This window comes from Carcharodon carcharias, chromosome 1 (assembly GCF_017639515.1).
Source record: "Carcharodon carcharias isolate sCarCar2 chromosome 1, sCarCar2.pri, whole genome shotgun sequence".
NCBI lineage: Eukaryota > Metazoa > Chordata > Chondrichthyes > Lamniformes > Lamnidae > Carcharodon > Carcharodon carcharias.
The window spans coordinates 155,718,904-155,736,808 of NC_054467.1; the positions used below are offsets into that span (position 1 = coordinate 155,718,904).

The following is a 17,905-nucleotide window of genomic DNA, read 5'->3' on the forward strand; positions in this document are numbered from 1 at the left end:
AAATCTTTCTCCTCAACCGACAGCTACCCACACCCCATTCCATAGAGGGCCCTGGAATGTAACCTGCAACAGGACAACCCTATAATTTTTGTCCCATAGCTTAATTCTGTTGTTTAGTATAATTCATCACTGGGCCACAAGGCGAGGTGTTTCAGGCCTCTACCAGCCATCTGACCTGAGACTCTAGTGCAATACTGAAAGGGAGCTGCAGTTTCAAAGGGTCAGTTCAACAGAAGAAACATGAAGTTGAGGCCTCATCTCCCTTGGTTTAATATTTATCTAGCTGAAAACACACTCATTCTACAGCCATTATAATTAGAATTGACTATGTGATACAGGGTGTGATAAACATCTCTAAACGGATGCTGATCATAGCTCACTTATGACTTGGAGAATTATTTGGCCTGTCTCCTGAGATAGGACCTGTTATCACATTGCTGCAAGTGGCATACTTTTTATCTTAGATTTTGCAATATTAGTGGAAACAATGCCATGGGACAAATTGGGTAAAGATCCGATGGAACAGAACTGCAATTATTAAAAAGTGGATTATTCAGGTTTTATGTCTATTACCATCTTCTCCACAAAATCCTGGAAAAATCAGCTAATCCCAAGGTAGAGATGTAATACCGAAAGGCTTCTTTAGTTGAACAACGAGCTTTATTTACAGAGTTGCTGGATTAGCCTCTAGCAAGGCTACAATACACTCTCTAGACTAGGAAAATGCTATTCCTTATAACCCCGCACTAGGTGTTGATTGTCTGTTCTGACCACGTGACCCTTACTCAGTAAGGTGGCCTTAAGCAACAATCACCATATCCCTCCCACTTTGGTTCTATGTTTTACATTCCTTATTTACACAAATTACTTTATACAGGTGAATAGAAAACAATATCAAAAATCTTGGAAATGATCACACTGGCATTTTGTCATGAATTCAGATTATACACTAGTATACATTGGTCCAGCAATTACAAATCAAGTCATTGAGGAATTTTTCTGTTCTGGGTAAAGCGGCATAATTTTATAGCCTGAGGCTCTCCTACAGGATCAACACTAACAGGAACTGCGATAACAGGTGCCTCTCTAGGCACAGGCAGTTGATCATTATTTGATTCAGCAGAGACATCAGTTATGTCAATAACAGGTTGGTCAGGTACTTTGGTGCTTACGAGTTCAATAACATTCCTTGGCAATGCTGACTACAGAAGCATCTCTTGCTCCTCAGGCAATCCACGTGTCTACAAACAATCTGGCCTTCCATATCTACTTGGTACGAAAGGGGTTTTCGGTCTCGCAGACAATAATTCCTGGGCAAAAACAGAATTACCTGGAAAAACTCAGCAGGTCTGGCAGCATCGGCGGAGAAGAAAAGAGTTGATGTTTCCAGTCCTCATGACCCTTCAACAGAACTAGGTGAATCCCAGGAAGGGGTGAAATATAAGCTGGTTTAAGGTGGTGGGGGTTGGTGGGGGGGGGTGGGGGGTGTGTGTGGAGAGAAGTGGAGGGGGGTGGTGTGGTTGTAGGCAAAAACAGTGATAGAAGCAGATCATGAAAAGATAAAAACAAAAAAACTGCGGATGCTGGAAATCCAAAACAAAAACAGAATTACCTGGAAAAACTCAGCAGGTCTGGCAGCATCGGCGGAGAAGAAAAGAGTTGACGTTTTGAGTCCTCATGACCCTCATGAAAAGATGTCACAGACAGCAGAACAAAAGAACACATAGGTGTCGAAGTTGGTGATATTATCTAAACGAATGTGCTAATTAAGAATGGATGGTAGGGCACTCAAGGTATAGCTCTAGTGGGGGTGGGGGGAGCATAAAAGATTTAAAAATAATGGAAATAGGTGGGAAAAAGAAAAATCTATAATTTATTGGAAAAAAACAAAAGGAAGGGGGAAGAAACAGAAAGGGGGTGGGGATGGAGGAGGGAGGTCAAGACCTACCTAAAGTTGTTGAATTCAATATTCAGTCCGGAAGGCTGTAAAGTGCCTAGTTGGAAGATGAGGTGTTGTTCCTCCAGTTTGCGTTGGGCTTCACTGGAACAATGTAGAAAGCCAAGGACAAACATGTGGGCAAGAGAGCAGGGTGGAGTGTTGAAATGGCAAGCGACAGAGAGGTTTGGGTCATTCTTGCAGACAGACCGCAGGTGTTCTGCAAAGCGGTCGCCCAGTTTACATTTGGTCTCTCCAATGTAGAGGAGACCGCATTGGGAGCAATGAATGCAGTAGACTAAGTTGGGGGAAATGCAAGTGAAATCTTGCTTCACTTGAAAGGAATGTTTGGGCCCTTGGACGGTGAGGAGAGAGGAAGCGAAGGGGAAGGTGTTACATCTTTTGTGTGGGCATGGGGTGGTGCCATAGGTGGGGGTTGGGGAGTAGGGGGTGATGGAGGAGTGGAGGGAACGTTCCCTACGGAATGCCGACAGTGGGGGGTGAAGGGAAGATGTGTTTGGTAGTGGCATCATGCTGGAGTTGGCGGAAATGACGGAGGATGATCCTTTGAATGCGGAGGCTGGTGAGGTGATAAGTGAGGACAAGGGGGACCCTATCATGTTTCTGGGAGGGAGGAGAAGGCGTGAGGGCGGATGCGCGGGAGATGGGCCGGACACGGTTGAGGGCCCTGTCAACGACCGTGGGTGGAAAACCTCGGTTAAGGAAGAAGGAGGATATGTCAGAGGAACTGTTTTTGAAGGTAGCATCAGAACAGATGAGACGGAGGCGAAGGAACTGAAAGAATGGGATGGAGTCCTTACAGGAAGCGGGGTGTGAGGAGCTGTAGTCAAGGTAGCTGTGGGAGTCGGTAGGCTTGTAATGGATATTGGTGGACAGTCTATCACCAGAGATTGAGACAGCGAGGTCAAGGAAGGGAAGGGAAGTGTCAGAGATGGACCACGTGAAAATGATGGAGGAGTGGAGATTGGAAGCAAAATTAATAAATTTTTCCAAGTCCCGACGAGAGCACGAAGCAGCACCGAAGTAATCATCGATGTACCGGAGAAAGAGTTGTGGAAGGGGGCCGGAGTAGGACTGGAACAAGGAATGTTCCACATACCCCATAAAGAGACAGGCATAGCTGGGGCCCAATAATTCCTGAGACCCAACTTGGACCGCTACATATACAGCTTCATCTACAATAAATTTCCGGGCTCTACTATACAAATTGTGGCTTGTTTTCTGATTATCTTGGCTCTTCTCTACCCTCCTTGGGAAATTTGGAAACATGAGGCTCAGTCTCATACTGAGATGATGCTTCATAAGCTTTTCTGCTGGTGGAATTCCTGATTTTGCATTTGAAGTTGTGCAGTAGCTAAGAAGGAAATGTGAGATTTTGGTTTCCAAGGTTCCTCCCTACAATTTTTTGAAAGTTTGGATGGCTCTTTCGACTAATCTGTTTGATGCTGGGTGGTAAGCCACAGTTCAGATGTTTTTAATGCCGTTTTGGGTGAAGTTCTGAAATTTAGCACTTGTAAATCCGGCTCCATTGTCTGATACAATGACTTTGGGCAATCCAAGAGTCAAAAAGCATTGGTGTAACCTTTCAATGGTAGCGTGCGATGTGGGTGATTTCACCTCAAAAATCTTCATCCATTTTGAGTGGACGTCGATAATGAGCAAAGACATTGTGCCTAGGAATGGACCCATGTAGCCTATATGGATCCACACCCATGGTCGACTAGGCCATTCCCAAGGGTGTAGTGGGGTTGCAGCTGGCAACTCTTGTTGCAATTGGCACTGTTGACAGTGCTTGATTAACTTCTCGATACCTGCATCTATACCAGGCCACCGCATGTAACTCTTGGTAAGCATTTTCATTTTAGAAATGCCAGAATGAGTGCTGTGTAATTCGGTTAGGAGCAGTTCCCTGCCTGGTACAGGAATGATTACCATTGCTGCCCAGAGTTTGATACCATCCTGACAACTCAATTTGTATTTGCAGGTAAAAAGTGGTTTCATTTTCTCAGAGACTGGCTCATTTAGCCATCCTGTAAGTATCTGGTCTCTCACTTTGGACAGAAGCAGGTCTCTATTGGTCCAAATCCTGATCTGCTTTTGTGTGAGTTTATTGTGACATACCCCCGGGATGTGTTATCCAACTTGATACTGGTACGTGTGGCTCATATCAAACTTAGTGTAGGATTGACCTTCTGCCAGCTTTGCGTACAAGTCTTCAATTCTTGGAATTGGATATTTTTCCAACTTGACAGCCTGGTTAATTATTAGCTTATAATCGCCACTAATGCAGACAGTCTTATCGGGTTTCTGTATGGGGACAATAGGTGCTGCCCATTCTGAAAATTGAACTGGCTGTATGATGCTTAGTTCCTCCAACCTGTTTAACTCTTCCACTTTTTCTCTTAAGGCTTACAGTACCGGTCTTGCCTTAAAAAAAAATCAGGGAGTTGCCTCTGGATCAACATAAATCTTGGCTTGCAAACCTTTGATATTTCCTAATTCGTTGTGAAAGATGCTAATGTTTTTTCTAACAATTCTAACAGTTCTCCTGCCCGCACTTGAAAAATTTCAGACCAATTTAACTTGATTTCTTTTAGCCAGAAGGCTTGGTCCTTCCCCAGTCACTATTATTACTGGGAGCTGGACTGACTGCTGCCCATAGCTCACAGGTACCATGGCGGTGCTTTTTACTTTTATGGCTTCTCCCGTGTAAGTTTTCAACTGGGCAGAAGTTCTCTCCGGACTTAAGGGTTGGGTACCTTCTCTCAGATACTGAAATGTGTGCTCACCCATCACTGTGGCTGATGCCCCTGTATCCATCTCCATAACTAGAGGCTTTCCATTTACGTGGAGTGCGACAGTAATGGGGTTTACCTTGACTGCTTTAAGGTTAAAAAGAGAGTGAATGTCAGAATCAGTTATTTCAGGCCCTTTCACATTGTGTACTTCTAACATCTTTGCTGGCTGGTTACTTGGCAGTCTGGACTTAGCTCTACACTGCTTTATCAAATGTCCTCTTTTGTGACAGTAATAGCACTCGGCCTCCTTAAATCTACATGTTTCAGGAGTGTGGTTACCCCACGTTGTAACAATTCAACTTCAGGATTGCTGTCTGATTGTCTCTGGTATATACTTTGATTTCTGGGTGATTGGAAATGATTCCCCCTTCGCGGCTGCTTCTGAGGTTTTGGCTGTATGATGCTTAGTTCCTCCAACCTGTACACACCTGGCTGCAGGTTCCGGCCCTAACTGGTAAATGGCATCGTTTTGCAAGCTCCGTAGCTCCTGCGAATCTTTTTGAATGCTTTCCATGGCCAGCACTATCTCCATTGCTTGTTTAAAGTTTATATTGACTTCTGCCAGCAATCGATGCTGAATGGCGTTGTTGCACATGCCACAAACTATCTGATCCCATAGCATGTCATTCAAGGTCACTCCGAAATCACAATGCTCTGGAAATTGCTTCAACTTAGCAATACAAGTCACGATCAATTTGCCTGGAGCCCTCACCCTCATATTAAATTTGAATCTTTGCTTAATGACTGATGGTTTGGCCCTTCACCAAATCCACGAGCTCACTGAACAATTTGGAGTCAGGCATGCTTGGGGCTGTGGGACAGCAAATAAGGTTCTAGGTTTGACTCCCACAGACGCTCAAGAGAATTGCTTTGTGCTTTGCCTCCTCCCCTATTTTAAAATAAAACCCAAGGCACTCGATGTATTGAGTCCTGTACTCCGTGGAGGATTCCAATGGGTCAATCCTCCCAAACAGAGGCTTCTGGTGAGTACATATATATATTATACTTGATTAAAACGAGATACTCACAGTTGTAGGGCGAGAGACAGTGCCAGCATCATCTCATCCTCATCAGCAGATGTAGAGATGTACTAGCAAGGGGCTTCTTTAGTTGAACAAACTTTATTTAGCAAGGCTACAATGCACACTCTGAACTAGGAAAACTCCACCCCTTATAAGCTTCCCCACGCTCAGTGTTGATTGGCTGTTCTGATCATGTGACCCTTATTCAGTAAGGCTGGCATTAAAGCAACCATCACCACACCCAGTGCCAGCCCAAACTTGTTGGTTACCACCCATGGTCTATAAAGATAAACTGGGAGCCATTAACATTAACTTTCAGTTAACTGTTAAAAATATTTCTACCAGTTTGGATCTTTGTTTTACTCTAAACATGCAGCAATATGAGAAGTGTGTTAAAATGCTCCAGATTATAATGAATTGTTGAGGGGAAGCTTCAGGCACTTAACTCTAATAAACATTCTTGACCTGGAATATGCCTTTGAAATAATGGGATTACAAATGGAGACAATTGGACACTGATTACAGCCAAGGTATAGGAAGCACTGCGCATAGAGGTAAAAGAGTGGACTCTGATAAAAAGAGTTACAGGAAATGCACAAATATAGTATTATTCCGATCTCCAGTCTTTTTGCCACAGGATGGAATTAGAGGCCATTCAGTTGGAAGAAGCACATGTTCATAATGTATATAAGCAAACAGCACCATACTTCATCGAGCTCCGTAGCAAAGCATGGCCTAGTGTCCGACAGTTCCTCATGGACCAACAACCAGGTAGCCTCATTGCTGATGTTGGTAAGAGATTACTATAAACTTAATGTTTACCAATGTATGAGTAAATGTGATTTTTCTAGGTAATGTTTAATTGTCTTGCTTTATATGTTTTGCTTCTGTGAAACACCTTGCAAGTATAAATGCAAGTTGTAGCTACGTAAAAGCAAGTTGTTGTTGTTCATATCATGTCTTCTGTTCAAGAGACGGGGCCTATTAGCAAAATTAATAACTAAAAGTCCCACCGTCTATGGGTTGGATGGATTTCATATAGCTTGGACACTCTAAAAGTGATATTTTTAACGATACATCTATGATTCCCACATAAGTCAATGTTCAGCAGGGATTTTTAAGGTTCTTGCAATTTCCCTCTGGCCCCACCCACCCCTATCTCTGAACCATCTCCTCACCTGAAGGTAATGACTTACACTTAGATAAGGTTCCCTATCTCATATGTCTCTTGAATATTTGGATTCAGACTGGTAGTAAGAGCAATGATACTGAAAGACTAGTCAACCATTAAATGAGGGCAAAAGGTCACATAGATGAGCCAAATGATGTTCTTACTTGGCTTCCACGTATGGGGTCAATGGGCAATTTAAAAACATGGCTGGTTTCTGTCTTACTGAGCCCAGGGACATGGCGGACATTTGTAGCACCTCTGCTGCTCCCTTGGCTAAGATCAGTTAAGAATGAGGATTAAGTGTGATACTGTCTAGTTGCTATAGGTTACATACTGCCAATGTTAACTAAATAATTACAATTGCAAACTGTTATTGCTAAAAGTCACTGGGGAAACTATTCAGTCAGGTCTTGAACAAAAGGAACAAGTCAGGTGTGATCAGTCTTTAAAAACACCAAGAAGATCTATTCATATTATGGAATTGACTTGCTTAAAGGATCCCCTTTGGCTGAGATTGTGGAAATGCTTCCACTCAACATCAATTAGCAGAAGCAAATGCATGCGTAGCTCATGAATGAGCCCAGTAAATAAAAATCACCAAAAAAAAAAATTCATAGACCTTGCATGAACTTAGCAAAGATGCTTTTCATTTTACTATTTTCACTTCTGGAAACTAATTTTGTTTTAATAGGTCACAATATGGTTTATTAGTGTTACTATGGAAATACGCTGTCATCCAGCATTTGGTTTCAAATTTAATGACTTGATGAGCCACTAGCAATGGGTTGCATATAGTGGCATCACCATTCTCGGCCAGAATGGAAACAATTGGGTGAATACCCCTATCAATCAAATTTGGAGACCGCACTTCTGTAATTAACTGTGATTGATTTTGTGCACATTATTTGTATGTAACTATCCTCCACTCACTGCATTTGCATGAGAAAAATCATCCTGCCTTTATTAGAAGATGTTGCTGCAGTTTTGATCATGAGCTCTGTGTTGTGGCTACGGAAACTTTTTTTAAATCGACTGTGTAGACTATTTGATGTAGTGAATGGGTCAAACAGGCCTATTTGCTGAGTAAATAGGCTTTACTGTGTTTGATGTGAATTTTTCCTTAAGGCCTGCTCTGTCTCCAGCTCATTAGCTGATGCAGGGTTGTCAATAAATACTCGGCCTAAACTTATTCTTCCAAAAATATACTTAATTCATAAGATTTGTAAAGATACATTACATAACAGTTCAAATTTGACATTACATAAAGTGCAAGACCCAGATCAGTTTCTTACAATAAAGTACATGAAGTGTCTCATTACGTTTGCCATTACAGATCATATTTACAATATACATTTACATTTCATGCCAAACATTTTCTGGTGCATACTGCCCAAGAGCTTTACACAGGTTCCAGCCCCTCAGTTTGCTATGGTGAGAAGGCCTCAGACAGTGGTCTTTTTCCATTGAACCTTGCAGCGATTCCCCTAAGTTTTAGTGTGCCCCTCAGCATGTAATCCTGGACCTTGGAATATGGCAATTTGCAACACTCGGTCTTTGACAGCTCTGCTAAAATGGATTCCTCCAATAACTATATTTTTTATTCTTTCATGGGATGTGGGCATTGCTTGCAAGGCCTGCATTTGTTGCCATCCCTAATTGCCCTTGAACTGAGATCAAGAATGGCTTGCAAGGTCACTTTTGAGGACAGTTAAGATTGCTGGAATTACACAAAGGCCAGACCAGGTAAGGTTGGCAGATTTCCTTCAATGAAGGAAATTAGTGAACCAAATCGGTTATAATAACAATCAATGATGTTGGTTTCACAGTTACCATTACTGAGGCTGACTTTATATTCAGATTAATTAATTGAATTTAAATTCTACCAGCTGCTATAGTGGGATTTGAGCCCATATGCCCAGACCATTAGCCTAGGCCTCTGGATTACTAATCCAGTGACATTATCACTACACCACCATCTCACCCTATAACTATGTCATAATCCTTCCCTTCTGCATCAATCCTAAAGCCATGCACTGATCTTCTTAAACTTCCTATCCCCATCTTGTCCGGTATGAAACATGAAGAAATAATTTGGAATTTGCCACTTTTGCAGTTTTTAAAAATTTGGTCATTAACATGTTAAACTGCCTCTGCAAGAACTGAAATGTCCTCCCTTGCTTCATTATATGTAATTAGTTCCAGCATTGACCATGACATTCGGTTGCTTTTTCTCATATCCTCACTATTCTCACTGATTCTGCATGTTCTTCACACTGACACTAGGGAGACAGCATATTATTTGGAACTTCGATAATGACAGTAACAACTATCCACAACTATCCAAATCCTTGACTATAGAACTCTCCACTACCATCACCACTATTCTTGTAGTCTACATGCCTGCACTTTCCACTGGAGAGCCCCTTACTGGTGCCACACAATTGCTCAGTAACAGCCTCCTCTCAGTGGCTATTGTCCACTTCCTGTTAAAGCACTGGTGGCCTATAGTGAGCTGCTCCCCCAAACTCTCCACTCTTTCAACATCTTACAAGTAATGTGCTGGCAGTAAAATTCTAATATTCTGATGAGGCAACATTTGTGGGTAAATCCAAAGACAAATAATGTTTGTTTGAAATTTTCCAAAATGTAATCCCTGCTGCCATATTCCTTGCAGGGTGTACTAGATTGTGATATACTTACCCCTGTCTATCATATTTATACCTAATTCCTCAAGTATCATTGTAAGAAGTAATGAATTGGTATTAATGTTGGTCTTTCTCCACTGCAGGTTGTGGGATTGGAAAATATCTCAGTGTAAACAGCCAAGTTTATAAACTTGGCAGTGATTATTGCAGCCCCTTGGTGGAGATTGCCAAAAGGCATGGACATGAAGTCATGGTGTGTGACAACCTGATTCTCCCCTACAGGGATCAGTGTTTTAATGCTGTCATCTCTATTGGAGGTAAGAGACGAGATCACATGATCACATGCTAGACGGTAGGATGGATTATTTCAAGCATTCATTCTGTACGTTGGGATGTGTATGCAATGTAAATGCATGTAACTGCATTGGAAGCAGTTCAGAGAAGGTTTACCAGACTAACACCTGGAATGAGTGGGTTGTCTTATGAGGAAATGTTGAACAGATTAGTCTTGTATCCGCTGGAGTTTAGAAGAGTAAGAGGCAACTTGATTAAAACATATAAGATCCTGAGGGGTCTTGACAGGGTGAATGTGAGGAGGATGTTTCCTCTTGTGGGAGAATCTAGAACTAGGGTTCACTGTTTAAAAATAAGGGGTTGTCCATTTAAGTTAGAGATGAGGCAAAAATTTTTTCACTTAGAGGTTTGTGAGCCTTTGGAACTCTCTTTCTTAAAAGGTGGTGGAAGCAGAGTCTTTTTTAAGGCAGAGGTGGATAGATTCTTGGTCAGTAAGGGGGTAATAGGTTATTAGCGGTAGGCGGGATGCAGATTTGAGGTTGCTATCAGATCAGCCATGATCTTATTAAATGCAGAGCAGGCTTGAGGGGCTGAATGGTTTACTCCTGCTCCTTGTTCATATGATTATTTCTGCAAACAGGATTTAAGGCCATAGTGAGATGAAATTTTTCCTATGTACTAATTTTAGCAAAATTGAAAATCCTGATTTCCCCAAACCCTGCTGCATTGGATGTGTCTACCTATCCAGATGCCTTATGTTTGTATTGGCATCCTGGACTGTTATCATGGCCGGATTGCCACCCCCCATGCAATACCTTCTGCCTTGAAATGGAGGCAGAATCAAGAATGCAGCTGTAGACTAGGCCTATGGTGTCTGAGCTTCTCTGGTTGCTTTTGAAGCACAACTGTGAGAGTCCCCAAGGCTAGAAGACCTACTGGGAGCCTGAAAAAAAGTCAAAACTGACCGTTAGCAGCCTCTTCCCTTGCTTCTGAGCTTTCTGTGATTCTATGGTCTGAGGGAGCCCCTGACACAAGGCCCAACCCCAACTTCATGGGGCACCACTGACATTACTATTCAGGGCCTGTGCCTATTGCAGTTGAAGGCCCTCCTTTACCTATTTAGACAAGCCGTAGAAATCCTGCATAAGAGTAAATAAGGGAGTGACCTGTTATAATTGGACTACCTGCACCACCACCATCCCCACCACCCCCCCACCCAGCCCCCGCCTCCATTACTCCCCTGACTCTCCACCAGCGACACTTTTCCTCTCTGACCTGTTCAAAAACTGAATACTTCCCAGGCACTGCAGAGAGTTGCATCACTGTTGAAATCATCTTCTAGTGTGTGCGATGGAGAATTCTTTAACACAGGCAAATGGAGACTAGATTCCCAAGAGTGCTGTAGAAAACCGTAAATACAGGATGAACATAAAACTCTTATAAATGTTTTATTTTAGGTACGTGCTTTACATAATGTAAGATGGACTGAATTCCTACAATATACGCATAATATTTTATCATGACTTGATTGAATTATCCTTGGTTGGACTCATATTTTAAAACTGAAGCCAATAAATTTTGTTTCTCAATTTAAAGTGCAATCTTATTGTTATTGGAGTTGGATAGAAAAGTCACAACGTTTCGTGACACAATGTGGATGAGAGTTGTATCTTAAAACTGATCCAAATTATGTATCTTCAGGTTTATTCCAAATGAGATCTAATCTGATTCAATTTGGATTCCAATGTAGCTGTCTCATTAGATAAAGGACTGCCTGAGCACAGATTTTGGGATCAGTGCTGCCAATTTTTTTCTCTATTATGGCCACCAAAGACAGGTGAAGTCATTTTGCTGTGGGAAAGTTAATCTTTAATAGATGTGCAACCACTGCCCTTGTCTAGTCAGGAGGTGGAATATAGTTTTGGGCCAATCTATAATTCAACCTCTTCTTTTACAAAGCATCCTATTCCTTGCTTTCTTCTTCAATATTCCCTCCAAGTTCAGACTACACATATACAGCTTTACATGTCAAAGTAATGCATTGGAATACACTATCTGAAAAGAAGGTGGAAGCAAATTCAATTGTAATTTTCTAATGGGAATTAGTTATATACTTGAAAAAGTAAAAAAAAATGCAGAGCTGTGGAGAAAGATTAGGGGAATGGACTGACTGGGCACCAGGTGCCAAATGGCCTCCTTCTGTGCTATATGATTCTATAATATGCTTGGGTGGAAAAATAGTTTCTAGATCCATTGTATAATTGCTTGACAAATAGTGCTACCTATCCTTCAAAGTGTTGATGAAGTTGTTGAGTGCTATTGTATAAATTTGTAGCTTATGAGCCATACATTCCTGATCAATGCATTTACATCTGTTCCGGTTTCTGTACGTCTTGTTTTTCAGTAATCAGTGATCATGGAATCATAGAATCATAAGGCACAATAGCAGGCCATTTGGCCTAACATGTTTGTGATGGCTCTTTGAAGAGCTATCCAATTAGTTTCCCTGCTCTTTTCCCATAGCCCTGGAAATGTTCTGCAATAGCGATAATCATTCTAAATGAACCCTCTCACTCCTTCTTGTAGTGATTCACCACTTCTCGACGAAAGGCAGACGTGTCCGAGCAATAAGAGAAATGACAAGGACTTTGCGCCGTGGAGGACAAATGATGATTTATGTGTGGGCAATGGAGCAAAAATACCGTCGCTTTGAAAAACAGGACATCTTTGTTCCTTGGAACCGATTGCTATGTTCCAGACCATCATCAGAGTCTGGCCAAAGCAACAACAAACCCATAGTTGCAAACACAGTCAAAGCACAAGATAAAGACCAAATGAAAACAGCTCCAAGTGAAGCCAGTGAGATGTTGTCTCTCAGGCAGGATCAATGCACAATACTTTCATACAGAACCGACAATTGCACCTTATTAGAGAACTGCTGCTCCAGGATGTCCGAAGATCAAGAGTATCGATTTTACAAGAATCTGGGAAAATCGCTTTGTTCATGGTTCTTCTCCAAATCACTCGATGAGGCTGCAATGCAGACACACATTGATCACCTTAAGTCAATGAGGGATTCACCAGAGCTAATGAACACATGGAGAAGCAACACAGATCCCACACAGCATTTGGGGAAATTGAGGATATCTTCTAGGCACTGCAGTTTGGATGGAAATTGCCCACCATTAGTGAAGAGAGACAGTTTTGAAGATGATGAGGTATTTGCTGAAAATCCAAAGAATAAAGAAGTGCAGTGGTTAGATACCAGAAGCACTTTGAAAGAAAAAAGAGGACATCAAAGTGAATGTCGTGAACACACAGGCCTCAATCCTTATGAGGCTAACTCCATAGAAGGCAGACAGATTTTTCAGAAAAATGAAGAAGCACAGAAATCTGAGGGAAGTGCAACTAGGGCTTTTAAAAGGACTTCCATAACAGAATCAACAGACTCTGTGATTGACAGTATGAGAGCTGTGGCTTTGGACGATAAGCAGGAGGAAATTGCAGATGCTACAGAATTCATGAGATATTATCATGTCTTCAGGGAAGGAGAATTGACTCAGCTGATTGAAGAGCATGTACAGGAGCTTCATATCCTCAGTTCCTGTTATGATCATGGCAATTGGTGTGTTATAGCAGAAAAAGAATGATATGCAGAGATTATCAACTGATGTATACATTTTAATATAGAAGCAAAGGTAACAACTCTTTAAATCACAAAATTTTAGTCACGCAATGAATCAAGACTGTTTGGTAAGCACAATATTGAATATGGTAATGCTGAAAATCCATTACATGACCCATGTATTTGTGCAATTGAATATTAGAGATATAATTGGACAGCATTTCTAGCATAAGGCCTCATTGATGCCATTAGAATTGAAGCAAGCATGAGTGACAAAGTGGCTCACGTGGTAATGGGAGTTAAAATAACCAATTCCTTTTGGGTTATAGAACAGTTTTTAGGAGCAACGCATTATAACAGTGGCATAAGGACACTTAAAACTACCACCTCACCAGGAGACTTAGCACACCACAAGTCATGCCATACTAACCCTGGTTCCAAGAGGTGAATGGGAGCAACTTTCCTCCTATGATGTGTGAATGCAACCTGCCTCTGCAAGGTGGCTCTCCATAACTTGATGGTCCCACACATTGATGTACCAGTGGGCTACAATATTATGTTACTCTATTGTATTTTATATATCTTTTCCAGTAATTGAGTGGTAGCTTGGTGCTTATGAGGCTAAAAACCTTTGTAATGTTTTGGTGATATTGATGACCCCTGATTCCAACTCCACTGGTGTTTGCAGAATTGGGGGAAGGTTAGCTTAGTGGGTTCCATAGCACTAGTGAGGCACCTTGGACTCTCTCACTTCCCTTAAGCTGCTAAGAAATCTGGCAACTTCTTCCAGGACCAGGAAGTGTGCCAGACCATTAGCCTTCTTCCAGCAGATCCCTTTATCAAGCTTTGTGTAAGCCTGAGCCTTGAGTCTGACCTGATTCTCTAAGTGGGTTCCAATACCAGCCAAGTTCTCCAGGTTACCAAAGTTCGAGGCATCAATATGAGGTAGTTATGAATAAATCCAATAGAAAATTCAGTAGCAATTTCTTTAATGAAGAGTTTAGAATGTGGAATTCACTACCATATGGAGCTCTTTAGGCAAATAACACGGATGCATTTAAGGGGAAGCTAGATAAGTATATGAGGGGAAAAGGAATTGAAGGTTATGCTGATAGAGTTAGATGAAGACGGGTGGGAGGAGATTCGTATTCAAAGGCAAAGCTCTTTCTGGGCTACAGCCTCTTGGTCCTGATTTACATCCAGGAAGTGGGTGTCCAGGATCATGCACCTGTTTTTGTTTCTCCTTTCAGTTGAAAGCCACCACCTCACTTTTCATAGAATTGTAGAGTCATAGAATGGTTACAGTACAGAAGGAGGCCATTCAGCCCGTCACGTGTGTGTCCATTCACTGCTAGAACAATTCATCTAGTGCCACTTCCCTGCCTTTTCCCCATAGCCCTGAAAATTCTTTCTCTTCAGATAGTGTTGCAAATCCCTTTTGAATGCCATGATTGATCTGCCTCTACCACAATATCAGGCAGTGCATTACAGATCCTAATTACTTGCTGCACAAAAAAAATTTTTCCTTGTGTCACCTTTGTTTCAATTGCAAATCACATTAAATCAATGTCTCTGGTTCATGATCCTTTCACCAATGAGAACAGTCTGTCTCTCCATCTATACTGTCCAAATCCCTCATGATTATGAACGCCTCTATCAAGTGTCCTTTCAACCTTCTCCTTTCCAAGGAGAACAGCCCCAGCTTTTCCAAATTATTGTTGTAACTGAAGATTCTTATTCCTGTAACCATTCTGATCCCTCTCTAATAGCTTCACATCTATCCTAAGTGGAAGACCCAAAACTGGACGCAATTCTCCAGCTGAGGCTGAACCAGTGTTTTATACAGGTTTATCATAACTGCCTTGCTTTTGTACGGGTAGCGAAAAATAACATTTTCACTGCCTGTCCACCCCTATTTATAAAGCCCAGGGTGGATGCTTTATTATCAGCTTTCTCAACCTGCCCTTCAAAGATTTGTACACATATACACCCAGCTCCTTCTGCTCCTACACCCCATTTAGACTTGTACCCTCTATTTTATATTGCCTGTCCCATTCATCCTACCAAACTGCAGCACTTCACAATTCACTGCATTAAATTTCATCTGCTAATTATCCCCCCTCTCCACCAACCTGTCGTGTCCTTTTTGCTCCCCATAGCTAACCTACTTCCAGGTCTTCTGGCACTGACACGATGGGCCAAGTGGCCTCTTTCTATGATTTTTGTGTCATCCTGAAATTTTGAAAATATACTGCCCTGTACAACAAAGTCTATGTATTTAGTATATATCAAGAACAGCAATCCTCCTGGGTCAGTATAGCGGCAAAATAGAAGTTGGCTTCAAAGTTCTGGTGATGGTCCTAATCAATTGATTGAGTTCAGTATCAGAATTTATCTGCATGGCTCAAGCGTGATGCCATTGAAGAGCAGTAGTTTGGGATTGAGTAACACAAGGTGAGACTGATCATTAGGAATGTTTCAGGACTAGCTCCCCATTTTGTATTGACCAGTTTCAGAAGCACACAGTTCCTGGACTTCACTTCAGTTTCCAACATTTTAATGTGCTCTTTGAATGTCAGCTTCAGTCAAATGTCACCTCAAGGTAGACCGAATACATATGGGGCAGGATTTTTAACTGAGTGAGCAGGCGCATGCCCGACCCGTTTGAGCTTAAAATGATGTGCGTTGATGTCAGGCGAGTGTCTGGTCGGCGGGCATGCGCGGGAGTCAGCATCGTGCCCGCTGACAATTGAAAGGCTTATTAAGGCCATTAAAGATTTAGTTAAATGTTATTTTTCACTGCCCGTCCAATCTTACAGTTGGTGGGCAAGCGAAAAGGCCAAACGGCCTTTGCACTTTTTAGGAAACCGCACCCATAGGTGGGATGATGTTTCCAATAGCAATTAAAAATAAAATGTAAATTTTAACTATTCATTAAGAGCATGTTCCTGAGGGGACATGTTTTTTAATCATTTAAAATTGTTTATTTTTAATCCTTAAACTCTTCATCTCCCTGTGGCAGTTCTGTGCCTCAGGGACCATTTCCAGCTCGCACCTGCACCAAGTTGCACGCTTGCCCTCCTCTACCCTTCACAATGCCGTGCCCGTTTCATGCTGGGCAGGCCTTTACTGGCCCGCCAGCGTGAAATCGCGGTCTGGACCCGATTGCAGGTGGCTTCCCGACAGCTCCCTCCTGCCCCCGCAGAGCCCGCCCAACGAGTGAAAAATCCTGGCCACAGTTCTCTAAGGTTGACAACAATGCTGCACTGATAGACTTTTTTCCCCATCCCTAACAACATAGCGTAGAATTCTTGTACCACCACTGATGAAGAAGAATTAAATACAAAACAATCTCAGGGGAGGTGATGACATAGTGGTATTGTTGCTGGGCAAATAATCCAGAGACTCAGGGTAAGGCTCTGGGGACCCTGGTTTGGATCCCGCCATGGCAGATGGAATTTAATAAAAACCATTGTCGATTGTTGCAAAACCCATCTGGTTCACTAATGTCTGCTGCCCTTACCTGGTCTGGCCTACATGTGACTCCAGACCCATAGACATGTGGTTGACTCTTAAAAATCCCTCTGAAGTGGCCTAGCAAGCCACTCAGTTGCATCAAACCGCAACAAAGTCCCAAAAAAAGGAATGAAACTGGACAGACCACCTGGCATCGACCTAGGTACTGGAAATGACAACAGCAAAACCAGCCCTGTCGACTCTGCAAAGCAGGCTATTGCTTGACCAGTCTCTTAACAGCCTGACATAGTGATACTCAGAGAAATAAATATAGCTTTCAGGCATCACCTAGCAGAAGTGGCAGCACAGTGGTATACTGTCGGGTGGACGTTGCCCCGGGAGTCCTCAAAGTCGACTCTAGACCCCATGAAGTCTCATGGCATCAGGTTAACATGGGCAAGGAAACCTCCTGCTGATTACCACGTACTGCCCTCCCTCAGGTGATGAATCAGTGCTCTCTATGTTGAATACCACTTGGAGGAAGCTCTGAGGGTGGCAAGGATGCAGAAAGTACTCTGGGTGGGGGGCTTCAATGTCTAAGTAACACAACTACTGGCCGAGCCCTACAGCACGCAGCTGCTAGACTGGATCTGCTGCAGGTGGTGAGGGAACCAACAGGAGGGAAAAAGAGGTGGATAATTAAACAACTCACTGGAGGAGGACGCTCCACAAATATCCCCATCCTCAATGATGGGGGAACCCAGCACATCAGTGCAAAAGGTAAGGCTGAAGCATTTGCTACAATCTTCAGCCAGAAGTGCCGAGTGGGTGATCCATCTTGGCGTCCTCCAGAGGTCCCCAGCATCATAGATACCAGTCTTCTGCCAATTCAATTCACTCCATGTGATATCAAGAAACTGCTGAAGGCACTAGATAC

General features: G+C 42.5%; 1 protein-coding gene across 1 annotated transcript; it reads left to right on the plus strand.

Moving 5' to 3' along the window:
* Window positions 1-6,415: 6,415 nt before the first annotated feature.
* Window positions 6,416-13,537, plus strand: LOC121284676 (probable tRNA methyltransferase 9B). The gene is made up of 3 exons (XM_041200263.1): window positions 6,416-6,569; window positions 9,737-9,910; window positions 12,474-13,537. Exons 1-3 carry the CDS (start codon window positions 6,416-6,418, stop codon window positions 13,535-13,537), a joined length of 1,392 nt encoding a protein of 463 aa, XP_041056197.1.
* The last annotated feature ends 4,368 nt before the right edge of the window (window positions 13,538-17,905 follow it).

Excerpts from the sequence above, each read along its gene's own strand:
- LOC121284676 (XM_041200263.1), top strand. The coding sequence starts at position 6,416 with ATGGAATTAGAGGCCATTCAGTTGGAAGAAGCACATGTTCATAATGTA. Across the intron at positions 6,570-9,736 it reads TAGCCTCATTGCTGATGTTG|GTTGTGGGATTGGAAAATAT; the intron begins GTAAGAGATTAC and ends TCTCCACTGCAG. Across the intron at positions 9,911-12,473 it reads TGCTGTCATCTCTATTGGAG|TGATTCACCACTTCTCGACG; the intron begins GTAAGAGACGAG and ends TCCTTCTTGTAG.